Source organism: Gymnogyps californianus, chromosome 1 (assembly GCF_018139145.2).
Source record: "Gymnogyps californianus isolate 813 chromosome 1, ASM1813914v2, whole genome shotgun sequence".
NCBI lineage: Eukaryota > Metazoa > Chordata > Aves > Accipitriformes > Cathartidae > Gymnogyps > Gymnogyps californianus.
In genome coordinates, this window is record NC_059471.1 from 196,441,969 (window position 1) to 196,467,586 (window position 25,618).

Sequence of the window (25,618 nt, forward strand, 5' to 3'; positions counted from 1 at the left end):
AACGATACTCTGAAAATTTTCTTACTCCCAATGAAAAGGATTAGCCATCAGCTTAATAAATAATCCTGGATCTCATCACGGGAGGTTGCCACTGATCTTAATTCACATTTCTATTTGAAGAGATGCTAACTAGCTCAGATCACTGACTTAACGAACAGCACTGAGGCTCAGATGGTACCCTTTCACAACAGTCTCTCTTAGAGTTAGGGATACCTTTTAGCTCCGTAATTAGTGGGACATAGACTAATCAAAAAATAGAAAGTAAAGAAATGAGCAGGAAAAATTTAATGGAAATAACTTCCCGTCAACGTAAACTTAGCAAGGGAGAGCATATGGAGGGGAACATTTTGCTATCAAGCCCATGAGTAATGTGTGTACCTAAACAGAGCTCCTTTGTTGTTTCGGTGGGGGAATTCTACCGAAAACAGATGGTATGTGATTTAAATCTACCTTGTTACACAGGATATATGTTTCTCTGCTAGTGGCATCAGAATGATGCGTGATTTGGGTAAATGCTTAGGTAGACATGAGAGGGAAACAACAGAAATTCTGCAGACTTGTGATCAGCTCGTGTGGTCTTTGAATGTTTAAATGGCCAGTGGCACTTGCTGTTGGCGTTTTACACAAACATTCCCAGTTGATAGTGTTTCATTTTTTTATAGCAACAGTGCTTATTTTTAGCAAATGAACGTCAGTGGAAAATTGAACTTGAGGCAAAATGTAAAGTTTGCCTTAGAGGACAAAGGGCCAGGCTCATCGCAGTGGAAGCATCTTTATGCAGACCCGTAGGCTGCAGAGATACAGCAGGGAGAGCAGATGAGCTCGTCCACAGAGTGTTGCTGTTTTACTTCACCGATAGTGAGGGACTATGGATAAACTCAGAAATGAGTAATGGGGAAAATCAGTACCTATAACAAAAGTGAAAAGGGATTTTAAAAAATATTATTTATTTTATTTTATTTTTATTCTGTAGATTTTAGACTTTGGTTTAGCTCGACAAACTGATGATGAAATGACTGGATATGTTGCAACAAGATGGTACAGAGCTCCAGAAATTATGTTAAACTGGATGCACTACAATCAAACAGGTAAACTGTGACTACTTGCATTTTGCTACAGCTGGATATAGTGATAGTTTTAAACGAAGAGGCAACTCTGTTTAAGGATCTCTTCGATTCCTCATATGCATTTCTCTCTCCGTTTTTTGGCAGTTGACATCTGGTCGGTCGGCTGCATCATGGCAGAGCTCTTGAAAGGGAAGGCCCTATTTCCAGGAAATGATTGTATCCTTAACATAAAACATAAAATGCAGCTATAAAAATACTCTCTAATTCTTCCTTTTTTCTAATGACTTGTTTCTGTGGACATGTTTTTGAGGTAACAAACTTCTAAAACAGTAAACAATTTTTGCTAATCTTTCAGTTTAGTGTATATGACAGCTGAATATGAGACCCACTGGAAAAAAAACAGTAACAGATGTTCCTAAACAACAATAAGTTACATTTATTCTTTGTTGTGTATCTGTATTTAAATAATAACCTAGTTACATCAGAGCAGATTTCTTCCATGTGTGTATCTTACTGAAATAACATATGTTAAAACTGAAGCTGAGTAAAGGCAATATTTTTTGATCGGCTAATATCATTTTAAAAAATAGAACTGCTTTTAGGCTGGAAGTTCCTAAAATGCAAACAAATTAACTTTTAAATAATAACTGAATTAATAGGCATATTGTGTCCTGTTATAAAAAAAGCCAGCAGTTCCAGAAATGCCACAGGAGCAACAAAACCCTCTCTTTTCTCAGCACTGTGCTGTGATCCCTAGCGTCAGGGATTTCCATTGGCGTTTCCTGTGCTGGCAGGAGAAAAAAAAGTGCCATTGCTGAGGAGAGCAGTAAAATAATAAAAGAAAACTGAAGAAAAACACATAACGAGGAATGAGGAAACAACTGCATCAGAGCAGGAAAGCTTTTAATATGACAAACAAAGGCACATTCTTGTGTACTGAATATTGACATTTCTTACTACTCTGAAACCCCTCAAAAAGCAAACACTTCTGCTAAAACTAAGCCGTTGCCAGGTGCAAAACATGACATTAGAATTGCCTGAAAAACTGTTCAGAGAGCTGAGAGACGAAGTCTCCCTGCTGACCTTTCTATTGTGCTCAGTATCATTGGGCTCTATTGTAACCACAGGCATTGTCCAGATGTTCATCATCTGGATGATGACTGCTTCAGACTGTTTGATTACATGATATGTGGTATTTGGAAAAAATCAATACATCTAGTTTTCAAGAAATAAGATATTTTTTGGTTTTATAAAGTATTGTCTACAATTATATGATTACATCAATTTAAATAAAGCTGTAAACCTTAAGTCTCTAGGGAAAACGTAATATACTTTACAGGTCATATATGACAATGAAAAATGAACATTTTCAAAGTTTTTAATCTTGAGACTGATATAAAACAGATTTTTAAAGCTACCAAATGAGAATTTTCCATTTACCAGCCCTCAGATTAGTAATCTAGCCCTATGTGCTGTGTTGTATTAGACTGTTCTTCAGAAATCCCTCAGATCACTGAAACATAAATGTGCTATTAAAATTAGGCTTAAGAATATATTAAATTGGGAACTAGGACAGGAAAACAATATTTTGGATGCACCTTTCTCACGTACAGGCACATCTGATGGTTTCATATAGTACAATAGAGAATTTGATACTCCAGGACTAGGCTTAAGCAGGTATGAATTGGTATCCTTCCATGGACTACGATGGAATTGTCTTGCTGAATAGTTTTAAACATCTTAACTAGCTGCATGAAAACTCATTAATTGTTTAAACCCAGAAGGACCATGTGCTGTTTATTTCCCTGAAATAACGCAGATATCGATCAATTAAAAAGAATAATGGAAGTTGTGGGCACACCCAGTTCTGAACTTCTGAAGAAGATATCATCAGAACATGTGAGTTCACAGCTTCATTCGGTTAACTGACTTTCTATCATTCTTTTCTCTAATTGGCATTGTGTGTCACTGATTGTGTTACACAGATACTCTGATTTGGAAATGAGCAAACACTTTAAAATTATCTCTATTTTTTGCTGCTAGAATGCCACCATTCAAAAAATATTCTCTTTAGAGGTATTCAAATGCCTTGACTGTCAGCTGGATTAATTTTGATACTTGTTCTCATGTACTCAGTTTTTGAAAGGAGTTTTGCAATTGGTCCTGATGATCTTTTATTTTGCTGCTATACTTACAATAAAAAAATTCAAACTGATGCTCAGCTTAGAGCATTATATTGTTGTTATTAAATCTGATGTGTCTGTAATTTTTATGCTTTCTGTTGTTGTAGGGCATCTAAACAGAGATATTAGAATCAAATAATGTGTGTTCTGCATGAGTGCTCTTATTTGGATCCCTAATTTGAAATTCGTATTTGTTCATCTCTCTGAATGCTTGTATGAGGTCCCCTTTCATGATAATACCTGTAGTTAATGGTGTGATTTTTAACTCTCCATATGACTTCTTTAAAATAGTAATCTAGTAAATGAACAATTTCCACTTTGTTTCTCTGCTAAAGCTACACTTAAAGGATTCACTTTAAGCAATAACCATGGATATCCAGCTGAGGAATGAGATGTGGTATTGATGGATAAAGGCAGGTGATGGGCACAGTGTAAAAATTCAGATAAACAACAGCACACAGATACCTCCTGAGCTGAAGCTGTTTTCTTAAACCTTTTCTGTATACACCTGAGACTAATACTAATGGCTATTTTTCAGCTTGTGTGTATATTGATGGGTTTTCTTTGAGCTTACTAGAGAATACAGTAGTGGGTTAAATAAGCGGGAGCAGTAGGAGAGCCAGAGCTACACTATATTTCTGGAAGGTCCAAGCATAACGAAACCTCATCAGCACAGGCCAATGCACAGCCCCAGAGTTTGTGGGTACCCAGCACCCGGGAACGGCCGGGGCAGGAGGAGGATCCGTCCTTGTGCCAGGGACTGGATCAACCAGCAAATCTCAGACTGTGCTGTCCTAAGTGTAGGTCCTTGTATAGCCTTGTAGGTCCTTGTGTAGCCTTTATGTGTTATTAAGATCCTACGGTTTTTGCAGTAACATGTTCAGAGTAGTGTATACAAACGTGTGATTTACCCACAACTAGTCAGTTTGTGAGCTTTTTGATTATGAGATGAAGCACCTTAAATATTTACTGGAGATAGTATCTGCTTTTGTCTTTAATTTCTTGTGTTTCAGAGCATATGTCATTGAGCTACAGGAATCCCAAAACTGTTTTACTGGGGCTAATTATACCTTTAGAACACAGGGAGAACACAAAAAACAAGTTAATGAATGGGAGTGCTGCTAGGTCACCTCTGGGCTGCTGCTGCCTGGTTAGAGGAGCAATGTCAAAGGAGATATGTACCTTGCTTGGAGGTACTTGCCTCTTGCAAGGGAGCGTCTATTCTATTCCTTCATTCTAGTTCTTCTTTACCTTATAGTTTGGCCTTATTTAGATATTTCTTAATGCAGCTTGCAGTCCCGGACAATTTTTTCCATTCCTCTAACAGCAAGGTCAGAGGTTTTCTGAAATGCCAAGCCTATTTTCAGTTATAAGTAGAGGATTAAAGAATTTGAAACTAAAAGATCAACCTCATGGGATGTTTCAGCACAAGTTACTGAGCTGTTTTGTCAGTCCTTCATGTTAATATGGGTTTAAATGGTGATTGCATTTCATTATTTTCAGAATAATTTAAATGTCTGGATTCTATTGGTTGGGTTTCTGTGGTGAATATATAAGCAGAGGGGACAGGTTGGTAAGTATACTTTGATAGGTCTGTGTTGTTTTCAAAGGACTTCTGGGCAAGGTTGGAGATAATTTTGACCTTATCTTGTTCAGTCATGTTTGGATTAGTGATGTTAATTGGTGTTCGTACAGAAACAATCCACAAATCCACAGATGTTTGTCATAAGATAAATTTACCTCTTGTTTCTACCTTAGTCCGTAGCTTCCATGCAAGAATGTGTGACCGCTCTCTTTTGCTCTGCTGTTCATACATATGTATAAACTAATGCCCTGGAAGGCTTAACTGTGATAGGAGCTGCACACCCTGACCCTCTAGCAGGTGTTTGCTGCCTTTATGAACTTTAGGGGCATCAAATAGGTGGAGTGAAGCCTATGTTTGACTAGTCTTTAAACATCGTTCTCTGCATGACTGGCTACAGCTGCTAAGAAGAAATCATCCTTTTAGAAAGCCTTGCTGTCAGCCCCCATAATAAAAAGGGAGAATGCTAATATAGTTTTAACAGGTTGGGGACATAAGGCATGAAGGCTTGCTTCTTTTAGTAAGACTCTGAAATGTGTCACTAATGGTAATCTAGAGTTTTGATGGAATATGCTTACATCTTACAAGAAGCAGAAAAAATAAATAGATCTGCCTCGTTAAATTAGAACACAGTTTGAAAAGAGACTGCTATGTAATGATTTAAGATATCTTTATATCAGTTCATTGTAGCTGCAGAAATTAAGATGATGGCAGAGATAACAGGGCAGGGAACAGGATCTGTTTCCCAAGTGTGGTTGTAGGATTGCACAGATCATATGTCAGAGTATTTTATAGTCGCTTCATGATAGTCCAGAAGATAGTTCCACAATTCTCAATCTGATATCTCACTTAAAGCCATGGAGCTGCTTGGTATGAACAACTTTATTTCCTTTGCTGTCTTCAGTAGGCCAAGGATGCTTAGTTAGCCTCCTGCAGATAGTCTCCTTCTAACAGGATTGCTAAGTGTGCAGGGAGACGTCCCTGTAACACAAACACGTTTTAAAAGGATTAAGGTTCGTTCAAAGACCAGCTGGGTTTTTTATGGATTTGGGGACAGCCATTTGCCTCTTCTTTAACTGTTCCATTTCAGAATTCCCTGTTCTGTCTGATCCCAGCCCTTAGGACTAGCATTCAACCTCTTCTCTTGCCAACCTATCTACCTCAGCCCAGAAATTCGTAGCTCATGTAATGTCAGGCTCCATGCTGACATTTGTGGGTCCAATATGCAGGTAGGCTTTTCCTAGCTGAGTTTGGATGAGCCTTTCACAGCCACGGTGACAAGGCAAGCTATAAATTCTGTTAAACATCTGAAGATCTGCACCCTGGGAGTATCAGGATTTGTTCTTTGATTAGTGAAGCTACTGTTTGATAGAGGAGAGAGAGGAGGGAAGGACGCAGATTGGATTATGCCACTTCACTGAGGGTAACTGAAAGATGATTTAGGTTGCAGTTTCTGGTTGAACATTACATGCATGTGTTCCCTGGGGATATACTGCAATGAACCAGTAAGCGTAGGTGAAAACATAAATGCTAACGCATAACCCTTAGAGGAAAATATACCGGTTTAAAACTCTCTTGCTTATTGTGCTATATACAGGAGTGACTGCTTAAAACAAAGTCATACATTATGGTTTTACGTAAAGAAGGTTTTCCATGTGTAAGAAAGATAAAAAATATTACGTCTGGTTTTTTTTAGAGTTGATATGGTTACTGTTGGGCAAAATTTAACCTCTGTGCATGTGGTATGTATATTGCTTTATTCCTAGGCAAGAAAATACATTGAATCTCTTCCACATATGCCTCAACAGGATTTGAAAGCAGTATTTCGTGGTGCCAATCCATTAGGTAAGAAAGTCAGACTGATACAGACTAAATGTTTCACTAACATAGGAACTCAAGCCTTCCTTTGCTATATGATCCCATATAATAATGATCGGACCAGTGAGAAGAGCATTGCTTAACATTTCATCCTGAGACTGTTTTCCCTTCAAGAAGCCTGTGTCTTTTGTTTCTGGTGGAGATTACAGGAACCTCCTACAGGAAAACAGTCTGTGGATGAAAAGCAAAAGCCAGCTATATATAGCAGGAAGAAGTAAAAATGTCACGGGGTCTAGACTAGAGACATCACTTCTGGCTCAGGAAGGCCATGAGCTGTAAATTGCTGGCGAGCAGAAGAATATACCAGGAAGTATAGCTGTTTGAATGACCCTTTTGAGTATTATTTCCTAGGAATATATTAGCCATTGTTGGACACAGGATATCAGGCTAGACAGACCTTTGGTCTGATCCTGCACAATTGTTTTTATGTCTAACCAATTGGTTCTGCCTGTGCAAAAGAGATGTTTCTGTGAACCATTTCTTGTGACATGGCAAAGGAGACGTTTGAGTCACCAGAGTCATCTTACTACAGTGCCTGGTCAGTTCCATCAAGTGCATGTTAAAACATTGTATATAGGGAAGTATTATGAGTTAAAATGTTTTGAATTCGTTCTGTGTATTAAAAAACAATTTTATTTTTACAAATACAAGTAGCTGTGAACGTTTTCTTATAAAAAATGGGATTTACTTGCATGAGGTACATGAGAGCATGCTACATATTAATATCATAAAGGCAAATTAATGACAGTGCTTATATGAAAGCACCAAAAATCATTTTTATATAGTATTTTAAATAGTTATGATAAACTTTCTGTAGAAAACCAATTTCAGCCTTACAGATCTCTCTCATTTCTGATACTCTGCAACTGTCGACCTTAAACATTTTCTTTATGCTGGGTCCTGTAAAGTTGCTTTGGGATCAGGACCAAGTTAAGCACATGATGCACAACACAGGATATTTAACCTTTAAGCACACAGAGGTCTTTTCAGAATGAAGGCCTTGGATGTCTGAAGAGGTGAATCAGATATCAAATAGACTATAATGAACCTTTGTGCATACCACAAACAAACCAGAAGCTTCCTTCAGCTCTGAAAATTGTACTCACGGTATAAAATCTTCAAAACTTATTTGTTATATTGCCTAAATTTTGTGGGTTTGCCAATAATGTTAACTGTGTTTAAGATGAGTGAGAACAGATTGTGTAAACAGTTGCCTTCTCTTTTATTTCTAGATGGTCCCTTCTCACTCTGAACTGCGTTTCTCTTTTTTCCTTAGCTGTAGATCTTCTTGAGAAGATGCTTATATTAGACAGCGATAAAAGAATTACTGCCTCGGAAGCACTTGCACATCCGTACTTTGTACAGTATCACGATCCAGATGATGAACCTGAGGCCGAGCTGTACGATGAGTCAATAGAGAATAAGGAGCGAAACATAGATGAATGGAAAGGTAACAGGATTGCACACAGTAGTTAATACATGCAGCAGAACAAACCCTTACTTAAATAACAGTTTTCCTCTGTTTCTAACCAGAGCAATTTGAACTCTTACGCCGCACGGAAACAAGATAAGTCTATGTGTGTGCTTGTGGGAGTGGAGAGGTGGAAACGGTTGTGTTTCCTCTCTGGTTTTTGCTCCCTTCCCCCATTCTGTCATCTCCTCACTAGATTCCCTGTAGCAGGTTTAATCTTAACTCAAAGCTGATGCTAGTTACCAGATAACCACACATTCTGTCTTTTAGTTTTCTAGGTCAGATCCTCAGCTGAAGTAACTGTCCTAGGGCAACTGACACTATTTGGGATTCTGGTCTAGCTTTGTTCAGAACCAGAAATGAGTATTTTCCACATAGATGTGTATTTTGTTAATCATTCTTTAGATAGCGAAGTAATTGGGATTAATAGATAAACCATGCTATTGATCCTGTTTGAGATGAGAGTTGGTGATTTTACTTGGGAGTGACAGCCCAAAACCCATCCTTGAGAAATAATGCAACAACGTTTTTTTATTAGTTAATTCCATGCTTGCATCATGATCATATTGCACTACAGTTTCACGGAAGTAAGGTGGCTAAACATTAAGTTTGCAAGTACACTGAAAAGTACAGTCCAATTTCATCATTGTCTAATGAGGACGTATTATGCTAAAAATTTCTTACTAGACATTTTAAATTGAGAGTAATGTTCTAGAAAACTAATTGTTCCTGTTTATCAGTAAAGTCCTTTCCTTGGCTTAAGATGAAATATGTATTCTATAAAATAAATGTTCTTCTGTTTCTATTTGTATATTCTATAACTTTTACTCCAGAAAGGTTTGATAAAAATGTATTAGCATAGTGGGTAGGTTTATGATGAAAAATACTGACCTCCCATGTCTTACTCAAGCCCTTCCACTTGTGCCATGTTTTATCCTGGGCATTGCAGGGGAGACAAGCAGACTGACTACAGCAAATACATCCTAAAGAAAGATAGGAGCGGGGTCATGGGTCTCTCTACAATAAAGCAACCTCCTAGAGCCTTGAAAAGGGTTTTCTAGAAGCCTACTGCATCTGTACAAACAAGGAGGATTGACTGGTATTGCTTACTCCTTACACATGCTCTTCTCTTCAAAACCTGGCAGCATACAGCACTGCCCGTACATCTTGTTTATTGAGAGGCATGTTCAATTTGCTGCTATACTTATGTGAGTGGATGATTTGTTTTCTGCTACTTTTGTGGTTGACTGAGTCTTTAACAGGAAAGTTTAACAATTTCCGAGTCATGAAGCTGATTTCTGTTCGTGATGAAACTCCATTGAAATTATTTCAGGAACAATCTTAGCTTAACACTTTCTGAACTGAAATGAGGACATGGCAGTGAATTCTTTAGGAAGGACAGTATCATATTTTTCTACATCACTGTCCTTGTTGGAACTACAGGTCAAAGTCCTTTTTTATACAGGGGGACAAAAAGGCCCAAGACAAAAATCTCAAAACTGGCACAGGACATGCAGCTCTTCCTCCTGGCTGTATTTTCATCTTGGGGAATAAACTTTTTATTTTCAAGTACAGTATGTGCCACATTTAAGTAAGATGACATGAAAGGTGACCATTTGCATAAAATGTTTGTATTGTTGATGAAATATTGACCCAGTTTCTCAAGATGTCAATGGTGTATTTCCCCTCTTTTCCTGTTCAAATTAAAGATCAGTGGCGCTTGATCCCAAGAGGGACTAGGCACCAAAGTAAAATGAGATTTCAGGCACATTCTTACGCATTATGCACTTAAGAGTTTCCTTGGCCTCCACTGCACACTGCTGAGGCTTGCAGCCCAAGCTCATAGATTTCTTTCTGACATGTTTAATCAGTTAGAAAATATTTCAAAATTTTAGAGGCCAAGAGTATGCTATTCAGAGTTGAATGCTATGCACTCTCTCTCCTTAGCTGTTGCTCCAGTTGCGCATATCGCAGCGTAACATCTGTACTCTCTGCTGAGTAGGTGGCATGAGAACCGGGTAAGGAGCTTCATAAACATACAATGCACAGCCAGCAGGAATAGTTTCTAATACAGTTCCAGGTGTCCAATTTGTGAGGACGCTGGCTTCCTCCGAGTTCAGTCAGGACCGCTCTAGCTCCTCCCTAGCTGCCTGTGACCAGATGCTACTTAATAGCCACAAGTCAATCACTGAAAGAGTCACCTAACGAATCCTTCCGCCTCAGGGGTTCTGCACACAGAATTTCTTTCAGAGAAGTCCTTCACTGAAGCTGGCACGCTGGTCACTGTACACCATGCTACAGCATAACACAACCAGAGCGTAAGCAAGATTCAGCCTGAAGATTTTTACATACTTTTTACTGGAGAGCTAGGTCCACTTGCAGGTATAGCAGCTGTCTCAGACAGATCTGTTTAATAAACAAGCTAATAGGCACAAGTTTGATATGATTTAAACATCACTGTTTGGAAAACAGAACCTGAAGTAATGCATTGTTAGCTGTATATTTATGTGTGAACAGGATTTGGTCCTTAAAATACAATATCTAACTTGAGAAAATACATAGGAGGTAGCCACTGATGACATATTCTATTACTGTGCAAGGCACAAAACAGGACGTGGCTGTCAGCATGAAAAGATAAAGGGCTATTCCTAAAGCAGGGTAAAATAGCAGGGAATCCATGTTTGTAGCTAAGCCCTTCTTGATGAAAATAGAACTGTTACATGCTTCTAAGACAAAAGACTTTTTTTTTCAGAGGACCTTAAAATTAAGTTAATTACAATAAAGCATAAAAAAACCCCAAAACCTAGATTCCAAGGCATTAGCACAGAATTGCAAATGATTTATGTTGAAGGCAATTGACTGAGAGATGATAAAGAACATTCTCTGCAGTTAAATGTGTACATTTTAAAACCTGTTCGGGTGCTTTTAAAGATTCCATTTTCCATTACATTTTGTCTTTTATTACGTCATTTTGGCATGTCATCTGACAGCGTAATTGATGTTTCCATTTCAGGGCCTGTGTGTTTTAGTAATTAGCTGAAGGGGACAGACATGTTGTACAATAACAGTATTTGTGAGTCTAATTTGTAATCTGAGGTTAACAGAAGGATTCCTAGTGAATTCAGTCTATTTTTGGATCTGGATTCTAAAAAGGCTGGAAATACAAACTACAAGTCACATGCATCCATACAACTGCTTTGTCTGGAATATTTTTCTTTTGAAGAGAATATCACCTAATTCTTCTCTCTCCCTTACACCCTCTCCACAGAACTTACCTATGAAGAAGTGATTAGCTTTAAACCTCCCGACTTAAAAATGGATAGCCTGGAGATAGAACAGTGAATACAGGCAGCTCTGTCTTGCCTTGCTGCACTATGAAGACTGTTAAAATATAACCATACAATTTAACCTGTGGTCAGACATAGATTTTACTATCCAAAGATGTTGGAGAAGATGTGGAAAAGCAGATGCATTATACAGAAGCCAGATGTCTGTTTTGGGTGGGGGTTTTTTTGCCTTGTAATATGAATGTATTCCCGACTCACAAAGGGTGATAAAGAACTGCTTCATTCTGACAAAATTATGCACTGAGTTCTGTCAAGCTGTGTGTTCTGCATGTTTCATTTTATCAGTTGTATTGCCAAAATAAAGGTGACTTTTTAAATTAATTTAAAAATTGTACATTTAAAGCATGAATGTATACAAACATAAACATAGAAGTCCATACAAGCAATCCTTTTTTTTTTCTGGCATTTTATCTGTCCGTTTTCATATTATTTATAGTTAGTGCCTTTATGAAGAGAGGGCGTGGTAGTGAGATAGACAGAATATGCATATGTAGTCATATCTGTGGTGGTCTTACAAATTTACTGGATGTCTCTCAAGCGATCTTAACACCAGTTGGAAGTCAGTAAAAATAAATCTTTGTGTTCTGTTGCCATTCAAGTGTCTGTTCTCATTATTTTCCCCATGTATATTTTTTTAATCTGCACAGTACCCGTTTGTGAGACAATTTTACTTCCCGATCGTACTCCTAACCGTGCCATCGGTGGAGTGCTGGTGAATTTGCCCGAGTTTACAGGAAGGTGCCCTGAAGGCACTGCGGCAGATCTCTGTAGTCTTCTGCAAGCTTCAACAAAGGCTGTCACAGATGGCAGTGCAAGAGTACTCCATTCAGTTCACAGCTTTGAATTCAATATTCCTCATTGTCCTATTTTCCTTCACGTAATCCTTGGGAAAATAATCTAGTAATTGCCACTGGAAGACATGACAAAACAAGAAGATTTAAGAATTTGTTTGTGAAAAACACAATATCCATCTCATCAGTTTCTTTTTAAGCAAAATTTTAAAGGCTTTCCAGCTCTCAAAAGCTGGAAAACTAAATAATAAATTGCAGGATACACCAGATACCGAGATTTCTTAAAGAATTAAATTTATCTGATTTCCCCATTGAAGGCATAATACAAACAGGAATACCCTTTGGCGTGAGGCCACTTGTGGTGTACTGGCTGTGTCTTTCTACATACTTGTGATTCACAGTTGTTCAATGTTGTTCATTTTTGTGTCTCATTCTCGCTCTGTCAGTCTCGTTTTAGAGGTGGCTTTTTATAATATTTAGGTTTTCTGCAACTTTCGTCATTAAGATTCAGTTGTACAGTTATTACATGAGGTAATGAATTCTACTGCATTTATTTACCTTCCTCTGTATCTTTTCTATGTAAAAAGAAAAATTTTTTCTTAATAAACATATTTTAAAAAAAATCAAGTCCAAGAACTTTGACTTTTCAGAGATACTTGATACAGTATTGTTTGTCTTCTTTGAGAAATAGAAATAAGCATTCCATCTAGAAAATGTGCTCCTAATTTGTGGACTAAGTGGTGGACTGTTGTTGATAATGTTGGCCAGTTATCCGATACTTGCATCCAGTGGAATACAGCCACTTGTATTCAACTTTCTGCAAGGTATATTAATCTGAAAGTAAATGCCTGCCTGGATTTCTTGCGAGTCCTCTGAAGTGTTGTCTGGCCGTCATTACTTTGGCTTCCTACAAAGCTGGACGAGGCCTGTAATAGTCATGCAACGACTGAATTTCATGCTGACTAAAATAGGTGAAAAGGTTGTAAATCCTTAAATTATTTGACTGACTACATAATGAAAATAATCACTTAGTCATGTCTTGTAAATATTTTTTTTTTCATTTGTTTGTTTACCAGTTAACAGAAAAGTAGCTCAGTGCTTTATTTTCTGTGAAATCTGATAATGAGCTTGCTAGCCTGTTCTGCAGCTCTGTTCCAGCTGGAAGGGCAAGGATGAAGTAAAGAGATTTCACAAGAACCTCCTGCATCCAATGATAATTAATTTAGTGTGGGATTTGTCCCATCATTTGTTTAATTTGGTTTCCTGGCTATGAGGGTGGCTGTCACCAAATGTTTCAAAGGAATATGTGGAACTGTGGTAGGCAAAGACCAGACGGTCTGCTCTTGCCATAGCTCTGCTACTTGAGGTAGAAAGAAAGTTTTATATCACTTCCAAAATTTGTTCTTCTGGCAACTCTGAATATTTCCTTTTACATTCAAAGATGTAATTTTTTCTAGGACATAAATTATGTAGGAAGAAGACGGTCATAGCCACATTTAAACTAATCAAAGGTGACAGTAATGGGTAACAAGAGCTCAGCTATTTTTAATGAAATACCATCAAACCCCATAAATCATCTCATTTTAATGTCAAGAAAAACAGTAGGGAGAGACATCTTTTTCCTAGATTTGCAAAATGAAGGCAATTTCTTAGACCTCAAAAGCCACTAATTAAAGTATTTTTCTAGAGCAGGTAACCGACTCCCTTGTGGTAATCCAACGTGGGACTGCAATGTGGTAAATTTATCAGTTTACAACAGCATGACAGGGTAATTGGAAAGCCGGTACCCCACTGGGACAGAAAGGTGGAAGGCTTAGCACTAACAATGCTTATCATTTGAACACAGATGGAAAAAACCATTTGTCAACCAACACAAACAGGCAAATGGAGGTAAACATCTAGGAGTGAGGGCTTTGTCAGGCTTGGTGAACCTGTAAGGCAGATTGCTTAAAAGTAAATTTTAAAGAGTAAATAAATATAAAAGTAAGAGTTCTATTTTATAAAATTTATTTGCTAAAAATGTCTTTAATGAAGGCATTGTTTACATGGCCCAAATTTTGTTTGCAAAACTTGTAGTGGAGCCTGCTTAAACTGTGGGGTTTTAATCTCCTGACACCACTCCTACTCTCATTATTATGATCGTGCTTTTGTAGGTCCTCTACACATTGCCTGTACGTTTGGGGAGAGCATTGTAGGTTTTAGCACACAGTAACTTAGGTTGCTTATCATCCCCGACCACCTGCGAAGCACAGAAGGGACGCTTGGAGGAGCATGGCTGGGCGATGCTAGCAGAGGACGCGGCTCAGGCTTTTCTACTGGGGTAGAACACAACTCTCCAAGGGCTTTCTCTGGTTAATTACTGTCATTGCTAACAATTTACTGCTATCTGAATTTACCTAATTTCAGCTTTCAGTCACAAGAGCTTGTTATCCCTCCACCTACTGAATTGAAATCACTTCTAGTATTTATTATCTCACTCTATAATCACTGTTAAGTGCAACCCCAAGTTTAGTAATTTTATCATCACTGGAAGCAAGAGGTCTTGCAAGAGGAAAAAGAAGTCTTTTGCACACATCTCAATCTTTTGACACGCATAAGTATACACTACACTTCTTTTAAAATCTGCATCTTTATTTTTTAAGCTCTCTACCTCATCCGCACTGAAGCCCAGCAGCAAGAATTGATATGCCACAGCCAAAGCAGAAATAAAGACAAGACTAAAGAAATCTCTAATTTACAATGTGCTAATGGAAAGAAAAACCAAGGATGGTTTAGAGGAAAAGCACAGCATTAGAGGGTATCATGTGCCATAATACACAGAATTCCCTCCTCCCAGAATATACAAAGTGGCTACACAAGTATGAAACAGCAGGGTTACTAATAACTTTGGGAATTTAGAAAGGGGGGAATAATAGGAAATTAGGTAATCAACACTAATATATGATAAAATATATCATGCACCAGTAGGTCAAGAGCCATTAATTAGACAGCATTGTTGCAGAATTCCCATTAGTGCTCTTGGCATGTTTTTGATGTGGTGCAAAAGGTGAGAGCAAGAGGGAAGGAAGGTCAGTACGCTGCAGGATCCGACACAGCAAGCTCACCCCAGGGACAGGAGGGGGACAGCCCTTTCAAGGACAAAATGCTGGCAGCAAAAGCACCTTTGACAGAGGTGGGGAGCAGTCAATACAAAAGCCACTTCCTTCCTTTCTTCCAGTCACGTGTGCTCCTGGATCATAACAAGAAAACAGACCTCCACGTTCCGTCTCTCAGGACTTGGTCAAAGATGAATCTGTACAAAAAGTACTGTATTCAGCTGCAGGCACAAATTACTTAAGTATCCTTTGCTATATCTGTAAATTGCTGATTTGGCCCAAGAATCCCTGACAGATGAGCAGTGGTAAAGATTTAGCTCTTGCTAAAAGAGAATTGCACTGTAAATTGGGTAAATTATGTCCTTTGGTAGCAGCAGAAATGAATTCAGCCTTGGCAAGATGAGTCTTCTTAGGAAGGAATTAATAGCAACACATCTGTTTGCTTTAAAAGCAGCTGCTTGTTTCTCTTACATGTGAATCGTGCTGCTAGTGTTTATGGATGTAGCACAACTCTCTAAAGCTGGTCCTTAGAAAATCAGCACGCTTGCACAAGTGAGAGTACCAAGTGTCATTAATTTATGAGTCGAGGCAAAAAGCATAAGGGTTTTTAAGGGACTGGTACCAAGAGACTCAGAAAGCAGCATTAGTGTAGCTGCCGCTGACCTCCTTTCTGCTGTAAGATAAAATATTGAACTGATATGCCTAAAAGGGTCTACATTTTCACTACAAAGAGGGAATATATTGTGAGTTTCCTATGCGAACACTGATCTTCCAACCAATCAGACACTTAATCCATTAGACAGGAAATTTCTACATAATGAGTGAAACTGTTCAATTAGGCGTCAATCTCGCATGCATACAGATGCTTCATTTTGCACTCACATAGTCCCCCAGCTTCAATTATTGTCACAAATTAAGATGTGTACCATAGCACAGAGGTTTTAGCTAGTCCTTTTAGGTTCCAATTTGATCACAAGTAATACTGAACGCAGTAGAAATACTGAATCACAGTGGCTGCCCTGAGACAAATATACATTAAATCTGCCGTAACTGGCAGCCTCCACTGAGCCATACTTTGCTCCTTATAGAATAATATCCTGTAGATTAGCACTAAGATAAAATATTCCTATTTCATACTCATTTTATAATAGAGCCCGAAGGCTCAAATCAAGAATAAACCCTGGTTACATTACATTCTGTGCAAAAATAACACGCCGTACTCCTGTCCTGTCCAGCTCCCTCATTAGGTTGAGATGGAAACGCAACAAATGAATGCAACGTTAAGGAGGATGGGAAAGACGGTGTAAGAGTACCACCAAGCTTTTGGTGATTTAAACGGGTGATGTGCACAACTATGCAGCGACAAATAAGTAAAGCTATCAATGAGTGATATCCATTAATGCTTTTTTTGTATGATTTTTGCCTTGAAGTTGGGAAATTCTTTAACACAAGAGTATTTTTTCCTCTGTGCACAATAGCTTCTCAGACTGCGGCAATCTGTGATAGTTTAAAAACTAAACTCCTACTCTTATTGTAGGAATGAGTCTGAAGAGGACCTTTAGGCAGGCTCTGAGGAGAAAGAGTTAGGAGAGTGTTAAAAGCAGTTGGTTTATACATAGCTGTCTGCTACCCTCTATACCCGGCCTCGCTTCTTCCACCCCCCTCCAGCAAGCAGGGATAATGGGGTAGTAAATAGTTACTTAGTAAGTTCTCACTCGACCTCTTGAACAAATGAAACAGCCAGTTTAATTTTTTTTTTTTTTTTTTTAAAAGCACTTAGGTGGTGCATATTTATTCCTTTCTGCTGATAGTTGAGTGCTCTCGCAGCATGGCGAGGCCCCCAGGGGTGCTCCGTGTCACAGAAACTGGAACTGAAGCACCCTGCTCAGGAGTCAGAGAGACAAAACCAGAAAAGTTGCAAAATAGTTGGCAGCAGCTCCACTGGGGAAGGGTGGGGACACAATAGCATGGGAATATTTTCAGATGAAAACTGACTTTTTTTTTTTATTTAAACTTTACTTCTTGTTGTAATGAATAAAATGGACTTACTTCCTCCATGGCAACATATCTAAGTAGACAAGAACAGAGAACTTTTTGCAGGTGGGGATATAGAAAGCTGGTTAAAAAAAAAATATTCTAGGAACCAGCTTTTGACAATCCAGCAAGATTTTATGTTTATGACATTTAAGGTATGTTTTACAAAACCAAATTATTCATACGTGAATTAGTGTATCAAGAAAAAAATGACCATGTGAAAGACATCTTATAGACATAAACAGACAGAAAGGTGGGAAGATGCTTGATTTTTCCAAGGACTTTGTATGATGTCCTGCTTTCCCCCCGGTTGAATCCACGTTGCCAATGGCTGGACTGGGGATCAAGGTCCCAGTCCCTCTCCCTGCTCACACAGATGCACCTCCTTCGCCCAGGGCCCGGCAGCCAGCCCGCAGTTCAGCTCCTGACAAACTAAGCTGTGCCATTTTATCACTGCTAATTAACAGTTTGTTGTGAGCAGCGTTCCATCAAACTCTCTCACCAGACTCCATACATGCAGAATTTCTCAGGAAAACATGGTTAGTTTTCTCACTGCTCTCCTGCAGAGCTCCTGCTCCAGCACCGAAGCCTCAGGTCCAGGCTGGAGTATAAATGGAGCTCTCAGTCCCCAAAGGGATTAGAAAGACTACTGCACACATCCCATCTACCTCATATGCTTTGCAGCTGATGGCAACCTTCCAACACATTGGAAGTTGGCTCTTTAAAAACAAAACCAAAGGTATCAAAACGAATGTTTTTTCCTGGTAACAATCTTGCCAGGCTTCCATTTATGGGATGGGCATTAGAAAAGTGGGATTTTTGCATCGTTAATGCATTTATTATCTTTTATTCATAATGTCTGAAGAAGGTCCCTTTTTGTTCTATAAACTTTACAATAAATATATGCCAAAAGCAGAAACATCTGATAGCATTCCTTTTTTAATTTACCATGTCAAGCACACATTGCCTGGGATAAGATACGGCCGTAGTATCCTATTAGTCTCATTGCAACAAATTGTCTTTGGGAAAACACATCAGCATGTATCCACCTGAGCCTAGCAGGATGCCGAGGCTCATGCATTTTGGGATGCTGCTGTAAAATCTATCAGCTGTGGGTGGATCCAAGTTTCTCGTCTCACTCCCTTCATAGACACTTTTAATGGTTTTATTAGACAAAGCTTCCCTTGTTACAACACTGCTGATTTCCTAGTCTTTTCAGTAAGTTTATTGGTTCATCTGCTGTATGTGTGACCTGATGGGGAAAGGTGGTCTTGTATTTGACCTACACTGCTACCTCACCCATCTATAGCAAAGCATATGTAAATACTTACATGAAGGAAAAACATGGGAAAACCAGCATTGGCCAGCTTTGTCAATTAATTTAAAATAGCTTACAAAAGTTGCTCTGTAACATTCTCAGCTTCTGCACAAGAGCGATGTTGTCTTGATGCTGGGTTAGTACTTTCATGTAGTGTATCAAAATCATCTACTTTCTGCCTTGATAAAAAGCAAGCAGTAAGAAAGCATCATTTTGCCACAACTGGATAAAGGAAAAGTAGGTGAGGGCTCAAAAGCAGAATTAATCCTTACTATATTAGAAACATATATATTTGTCATTATAAGTAATTTAACTAATGGACTGGCTCAAAACTGAGTGGAAGCTGCCCTATCCTTCACCTTGCCCATACCACATTTCACTCCAGCCATCATCTGAATGGCAAACACGACATAAAAGTGATGTCAGAAATTTAAAAAAAAAAATCTGCTGGGACAGTGGATTTTAAAAGCAAACATGTATCATTAATCTAACACTTGACACGAGCCTCACATTACCTGCCAAATGTCAGAAGGTTGCTTTCCATTCTCACTAAACCAGGGAGTCGAACAGGTCACCAGTCAGCAACACACAGCTATTGGGTGGAAGGATGTTTTCCTCCTGTACCTGACACACAAATATCTGGAGGAGGGAGGGCAGGGCTGTTCTTCCCACATTCAACAGTCAGGCACGAAAAGGTCTGGGCCCACGGCAACTACCAAAAAGGCATCAGGAACAACGAAACTTGGCCAGATTGCCCCTTTCAAGCTAAGCCACAAATTGAACTCTAGTGACAGCAAGTCTGAATTATCTAACCTCAGCAACATTGCTCAGGGGTGAAGTCAGACAAAACAAAGGCTTTACCATACCCCGAAGGACAAGAATTTTAATTATATTCACACAGAGAACACATAAAACATTTTTTAAAGCAGGTCTTCGCCTTACACGTGCCGGTCCAGGCCTATTTACCATAGAGGTATTGAGAAGGTCGCTACGCTCCGTACTCCAGCACTGCAATTGTTTCAAGCTGCTGCTTGAACTGTTTCATATTGCACCAGCCACGCACCCGACCACTTGCTCTGAGCAACTGAATCAAGTGTGTGCTTGTTTCTATTTAACTATACGAAATACTGTTGAAACTTGGGGTCTGACCCCGAGATGAACTGGGAAGCCCTCAGCTGTACACCTTCGTGCAAAGGTCATTTGAAAGCTCGCTTTTGTACTCCCAGCTCTCATCAGTTACAGGCCCCCATATTCCTTAACACTTCCATGGAAAAGTCGGTTGCCTCTTCTCAGATCCAAAACACGACCGCAACACGAGCCCCGAGCGAAGTGCCACACCGTGGCGCGTACACACACGAAAAGAGGGCTGGGATGGATTTGCTTTCAGCTCCACGGCCAGGACTTGGGCAGGCAGCGAGAGCCTCGGCACCTGCTTCCCCGCCTATGCGCGCTCCGCTGCCGCCGGGCACAGGCGGGCGGGAGGGCTCGCTGCCCCCACAGCACCGCCGGGACACCCACCCCGCGCTTCGCCGCCCTCCGCCTCCGCCGAGCGCAGCCCCAGGTGCCCGGGCAAGGGCGGGCGGGCACGGCCGCTCCCAGCCCCGCCGGGGGAGGCGCGGTGCGGGCGGCCGGGCCTCCGGCGGGGGGTGCGCGGGGCGGGGGCGGGAGGCGCCGCTCGCCCAAGCCCAGCCCCTCGCCGCAGCCCGGCTCGGCGGCGCTGGCCGCTCCCGCTTCCCCCCCCCCCCCGCCCCGCCCGGGCTCTTTGTCGGCGGGTGCCGGCGGGGGGCCGCAGCGCCATGTCCTCCCCCAAGAATGGGTTCTACCGGCAGGAGATCACCAAGACCCTGTGGGAAGTGCGGGACCGCTACCGGGACCTGCAGCCGGTGGGGTCCGGCGCCTACGGAGCCGTCTGGTGAGCGGAGCGGGGCGAGGCGGGGCCGGGCAGCCCCGGGAGGGCGCGGCGGCGGCGGGGCGCCGCGGTGGCCTCTGCCCGGGGCCGGGGGGACGCTGCCCGGCCCGGCCCGGCCCTTTCTCGCGTTGTTCCCTGCCAACTTTTTCCGGCTGTTGTGCCGGACCCGGCCTGGCCCCGCCCGGTGCTGCCGGGCCCCGCGGGGGCTGAGCGGGGCGGCCCCGCTGCCCACCTGGCCGCCGCCGAGCCGGGCGGCGGGAGGCGGGCTGTGCCGCCGGGGGAGCCCGGCCCTTCGCGGGGGAGCCGGCAGGCGTACCGCCTTCCGTCCCACGCGTGTTTTCGTCCCCGGAGCAAGCAGAGCCCGGGCCGCCGCCCCAGCCCTGCCCAGCCCTGTCCGGGGAGCGCTGCCTGCGGCGGCTGGCCCCGGCCCCGGCCCTGGGGGTAAGGCTCCCCCGGAGCGGCAGCGTCCCCAAAACCCGAGGTGTTGGCCCTTGGGACGGGACACCTGGTTTGGGTTTGTGTTGTTGGTGGTTTTGTGGGATTTTTTTTTTTTTTTGGTTTTTGCTTTTTTCTTCTTCCTCCCCAGATGTTCCTCTTTAAACCTTTTGAAAATTGGCTACTTTTCATCAGAAGGCCTGGCAGCCCTTTAAATGAATGAAGCTAGACGTGGGACGCTGCAGGCAAAGTGCTTTGGGGAGCTGGTCTCCTCCCTTGGCACAGGGAGGCCATGCAGGCACCTGGCAGGCCGCAGGTTGAGGGCTGGGCAGCGCGGGGCAGGATGTGGCCGCTCTCCGGCGCCGGTGGGGTGGCGGGGTCTGCAGTCTCGCTTCAGTCCTCGCTCACCAAACTCTTCCATTTCCCTTAAAGCTCAGCCGTCGATGGAAGAAGTGGTACCAAAGTGGCCATTAAGAAATTGTACCGCCCGTTTCAGTCTGAACTCTTTGCCAAAAGAGCCTACCGAGAGCTGCGCCTCCTCAAACACATGAAGCACGAAAACGTGAGTTGGGTCGTTAGCAGATATCCCCCCCAAGACTGCAGCTCACACACCCTAAAAACAGAAAGAAAATTGTGCAGAGTTGGACAAGGCAGATGTGTGGCTGCATGGAATTCAGGAGTCTTTGGGCAAGACCTGCGTGTCTGTCTTTTGTCTGTCTGTCTTTTATCTACAAACATCAGTTCGCACAAACTAGAATATCCTGTGAGAAACACCACTTCATTTCCATGTAGGAAAGGTTGAGTGGGGAAGGTTTGGACCATGGTGGAATTTGTGCTCAGAGCTAGCGAGAGAGATTAAGGACCAGAAATTACAGTCTCCATCACTACATTCCTGTGAGGTGCAGGAGAGTGCAAAGCATGGGTCTGTGCCTGTAGGTCTCGGGTGCCAGCGTCTCTTTTTTTCTGAATTTGCATGAAGATGGCTATGGTACACATGCATATCTTTGGGGAGGAGGTAGGGTTTTCCTCTTTTTTTTATCGTTCATGAAGCATTTGAAAGTTTGGGCTCGTACTAATGTGAAACAGGAAAAGTTCATGAATAACTAAATAAATTGCTTTATTGGGAAGCAGAGAATAGGATACAGAGCTCTGCAGAGATTCCCATGTAATGTGAAAGAAGAACAGCCATAGAAAGAAATGTTGAAAGTGTCACTGAGATGAAGATACTTAGTCCCAATAGTGCTTAGTGGTTTAAGAAAAAAATAAAGGAGGAGAGATTTGTGTGAAAACAGTTTTTGTGGAATCAAAGCATGGATTCCAGGTGAGAAGGGTCCCAGGGTGGGCTTGGAGGATCGCAGTAGTGGCTTTAAATGCTGTTCATGAAGAATGCGTGTGAAAAAAAAAGAGAGTTTGGAGGGAATTGTTTAAATGATGCATAAGAACGTGATTTAAAATGTTAATAATGTGGGAGATTAGAGCATAGCTCCATTCAGATGGCCTTCAAGGAAAGCTAAGAGATCGAAAGCGAGGACGAGAGAAACTGGTAATAACAATAGCCAGTTATTGCCATTTAACATTATAGTATTAACATTGTGAGTACCAACAATATCTAGGTTTGTTTTGAAGAATAATCTGTGGGATATCCTGACTGTCCAGAAAAACACAGACCTTTTTGTAGGCTTAAGAACCTGTGTGCCTGTTAACGTTTTAGTCTGAATCTTTTAATACATTTGATCATTTTACTTGATGATTCCTTTGAAGTAACTGCTTCATAACCACTGCTGTATATGTTAAAGAGTTAACGTTTGCAGGAAACTTCTGTGTCATGCATGGGCTTTCATACTCTCAGCATTTTCTTTACTGAACATTTGGGAGCAGAGCAGCTCGTGCAGTTGCCAAGCTCCTAACTGTGTCCAGAATTTTGAGATTATTTTTCTTCCATTTCCCAGAATAATCTGTTGGGTAGCATTTTCCGCTCCTGGTGGTTTTTATGCGGTGTATGCCCTTCAGGATAGTAATCTGGAACCCCTCCATGGACTCACTTGATAATTAAAGAGTCTAGAATAAAATGCTCACTGGGGAACGTGAGCACAATCTTTAAAAGTTAGTATCAATATATATGAAGGAAGGAAATAATTTACAGTCTTAGGAAACAGTTTGGGCCACGGAAAGAAGAGTCTGGTCTACATACTAAGGAAAAGTTTTACCATGAATTACGGCATCTACTCATTAGAGAACAAAGACTGAATAAATGATCCTGCAGGGATTGGCAGGCACCATGGAGGCAGAAGCTGACTACTCCACCCGTCCGTGATGAGGCTGACATGGCAGTACAGCCTATCAAGAGAACTTCCATCTGCCATCCCAGCCTCACACCCTTCTGTCAGTCGTTTCGCCCTCAGTGAATTAGGAAGAGCAACAACGCCTTTTAGGATTTCTAGTCCCTGTGCTGATCTCGGGATACTCCTTTAGCCGCTCCACCCATCCAAAATTAAACCAGAGTGGCAGTATCACTCCTTGTCAGGATTTTCAGCTCCCCCTTTGACCCACCACCATTCTGTCAAAGAGCCTCCTTTTTGCATATTTCCACCAAAGGGTGGATTTACAGGCAGACAGTAAGGTCCTTTCCCATTCACATCAGCAGTCCACAGTGTGCTGTGCACACCTTTAATAATATGTACAGTAGTGGCAGGACAGCTGCCTGTTCTCTGTTGTTACCGTCGTGGCTTCCATGGGTCTGGCTATGGATTTTTGAATGGGGCCCACTCATGTGGGTTCATATCTCTGTATAACAGGAATTAGTAGAATAGAACAGTGATTGAAGTATCTTTCCTGATTTTTGTGTTAACCAGCATGTTATAGTATACTTCTATAAAATAGCAGTTATCTATCTTTCTGGCCATACTGTAAATACAACTGCTATTAAAAATTAATAAAACTGAAGTAATTGTTTCAAAGACCACAATAAAATAGTGACACCACTGTTATCTGTCTTGGGTGTTGGTAATCTAAGTACGTAGAGGGTGTGGTGTGTGATAGGTGGTCTAACGGTATTGCCACTATGAATTAGACTTGGGATATTGTTGCAACGTTGCACTAATCTGCCAGTACAAATCTTCGTCTTGCTTTTTTCCTACTTTAGGATATAAACTATTTCAAGGTTCTGTTTATTTGATAGTTAAAATTACATACAATTCGCTCTTCTGATCTGTTTTTCTTTCAAAATTCCTTCTGTAATCGTGACGCCTTTGATGTTGGATTACATGAGGAGTGTGATGTTTTGTTTGTTTCACCGTCATTAAGTCTCGATGGACCATCTCTGCCCTTCGTAGCTTTCAGGGAAGTGTTGTGTTAAGCATGTAGCAATACATTATCATGGTTTATTTAACCTTATGCTATATTCAGAGTGATGGAAGAAATTGTAATGGTCTGACACATTGTGTTAAAAATAGCATCTCTGATCCTCCATTAAGGTAGCAGAAGATACCATTAAACCTGTGCCGCAGTGATATAATTCATCAGCATGTCATGCTTCAGCGAAGAAAACGGAGGAAAACTTCTGCTTAATACCCTGGATGACCTCCATTATAGACCCTTTGAGGAGTATGCTCATCTCCTTAATGTGGAAGGATTGTAGGATGACCAGGAATCCTGTAAAAACAAATATAGGAGTCATCCTACTGAATTCTACTGGAACTGTATTTTTACCTTGTAAGGAAGCTAACTTACAGGTCAATTTGCTTGTCTATTTAGGCGTTTTCAGGAGGAGGCAACTCTGGTTGCTGGCATGGCCATCTTTCATTATATATGCTAGACCTTTGTTCTCCCTAATGGCTCTCAAGCAGGACATTACTTAAATGTAGTGAGGAATATTGCTATATAAACTGTGCAAACTTGGTAGCATGGGACTTCTCATTAACCCTTTGCAAAGAAATCCAGAGGAGAAATGGTGTTGAGGACCATGGAGCAGAGGCTGTGTGTGAAGAGGACGAAACCCGGCTGTTAGGAGATAAATCACTGTCTCTAATGGCACTGGTATCCTTTTGGTTTTGGTAGGCCTTTTAATTTGAGAGGATCTGGGATGTTTCACAAACATCATAAGCTACTTCTCCTGCCTAAGAAGCAGTGTAACCCAGATCAATTCTTCAGACATTGCCAAAAAGAAAAGTTAGTTTCCAGTGGGATAAGCTGCTGGATCACTCTGTAGCTGCATAAACAGATATTCTGGCACAAGAGAGGGAATGGTGTGAAAATGAGGAATAAAAACAGCTAAGGCAGAATGAAGAAAGCGCTGTTTTGGGGTTGAGGTTTTTTTTTTTTTTTCTTCATTTATTCATGCTAGCTTGAAGTATTCATCCCACTACAGCCTTAGCAGCTCTTGATTATTTCTTTGGCATCTTCTGCATCTTGTATAGAAGAACAGACTGTTTAGGAAGTTTTTTTCAGTAGTGCTGCTTTTGTTCCCTGTTTCTTTCCATTTTGAGCTCAGTTAAAGTGAGGACCCTTAA

At 41.1% G+C, this 25,618-nt stretch overlaps 1 protein-coding gene across 6 annotated transcripts in view; it reads left to right on the forward strand.

The window, feature by feature from the left end:
* The window catches only part of MAPK11 (mitogen-activated protein kinase 11), an 86,593-nt gene that overhangs the window by 23,265 nt on the left and 37,710 nt on the right, over positions 1–25,618 (forward strand). For 3 of the 6 annotated variants that reach the window (XM_050905980.1, XM_050905961.1, XM_050905999.1), the window contains 6 exons: positions 974–1,088; positions 1,212–1,283; positions 2,887–2,966; positions 6,599–6,677; positions 7,987–8,160; positions 11,450–12,932. In XM_050905980.1, the coding sequence (XP_050761937.1) occupies positions 974–1,088; positions 1,212–1,283; positions 2,887–2,966; positions 6,599–6,677; positions 7,987–8,160; positions 11,450–11,523 (594 nt within the window). In that variant the 3' untranslated portion in view covers positions 11,524–12,932. Of the gene's footprint in view, positions 1–973; positions 1,089–1,211; positions 1,284–2,886; positions 2,967–6,598; positions 6,678–7,986; positions 8,161–11,449; positions 12,933–20,562; positions 20,679–21,542; positions 21,673–25,618 lie in introns of those variants that run through there. The other 3 variants (XM_050905970.1, XM_050906002.1, XM_050905988.1) reach the window with 2 other exon arrangements.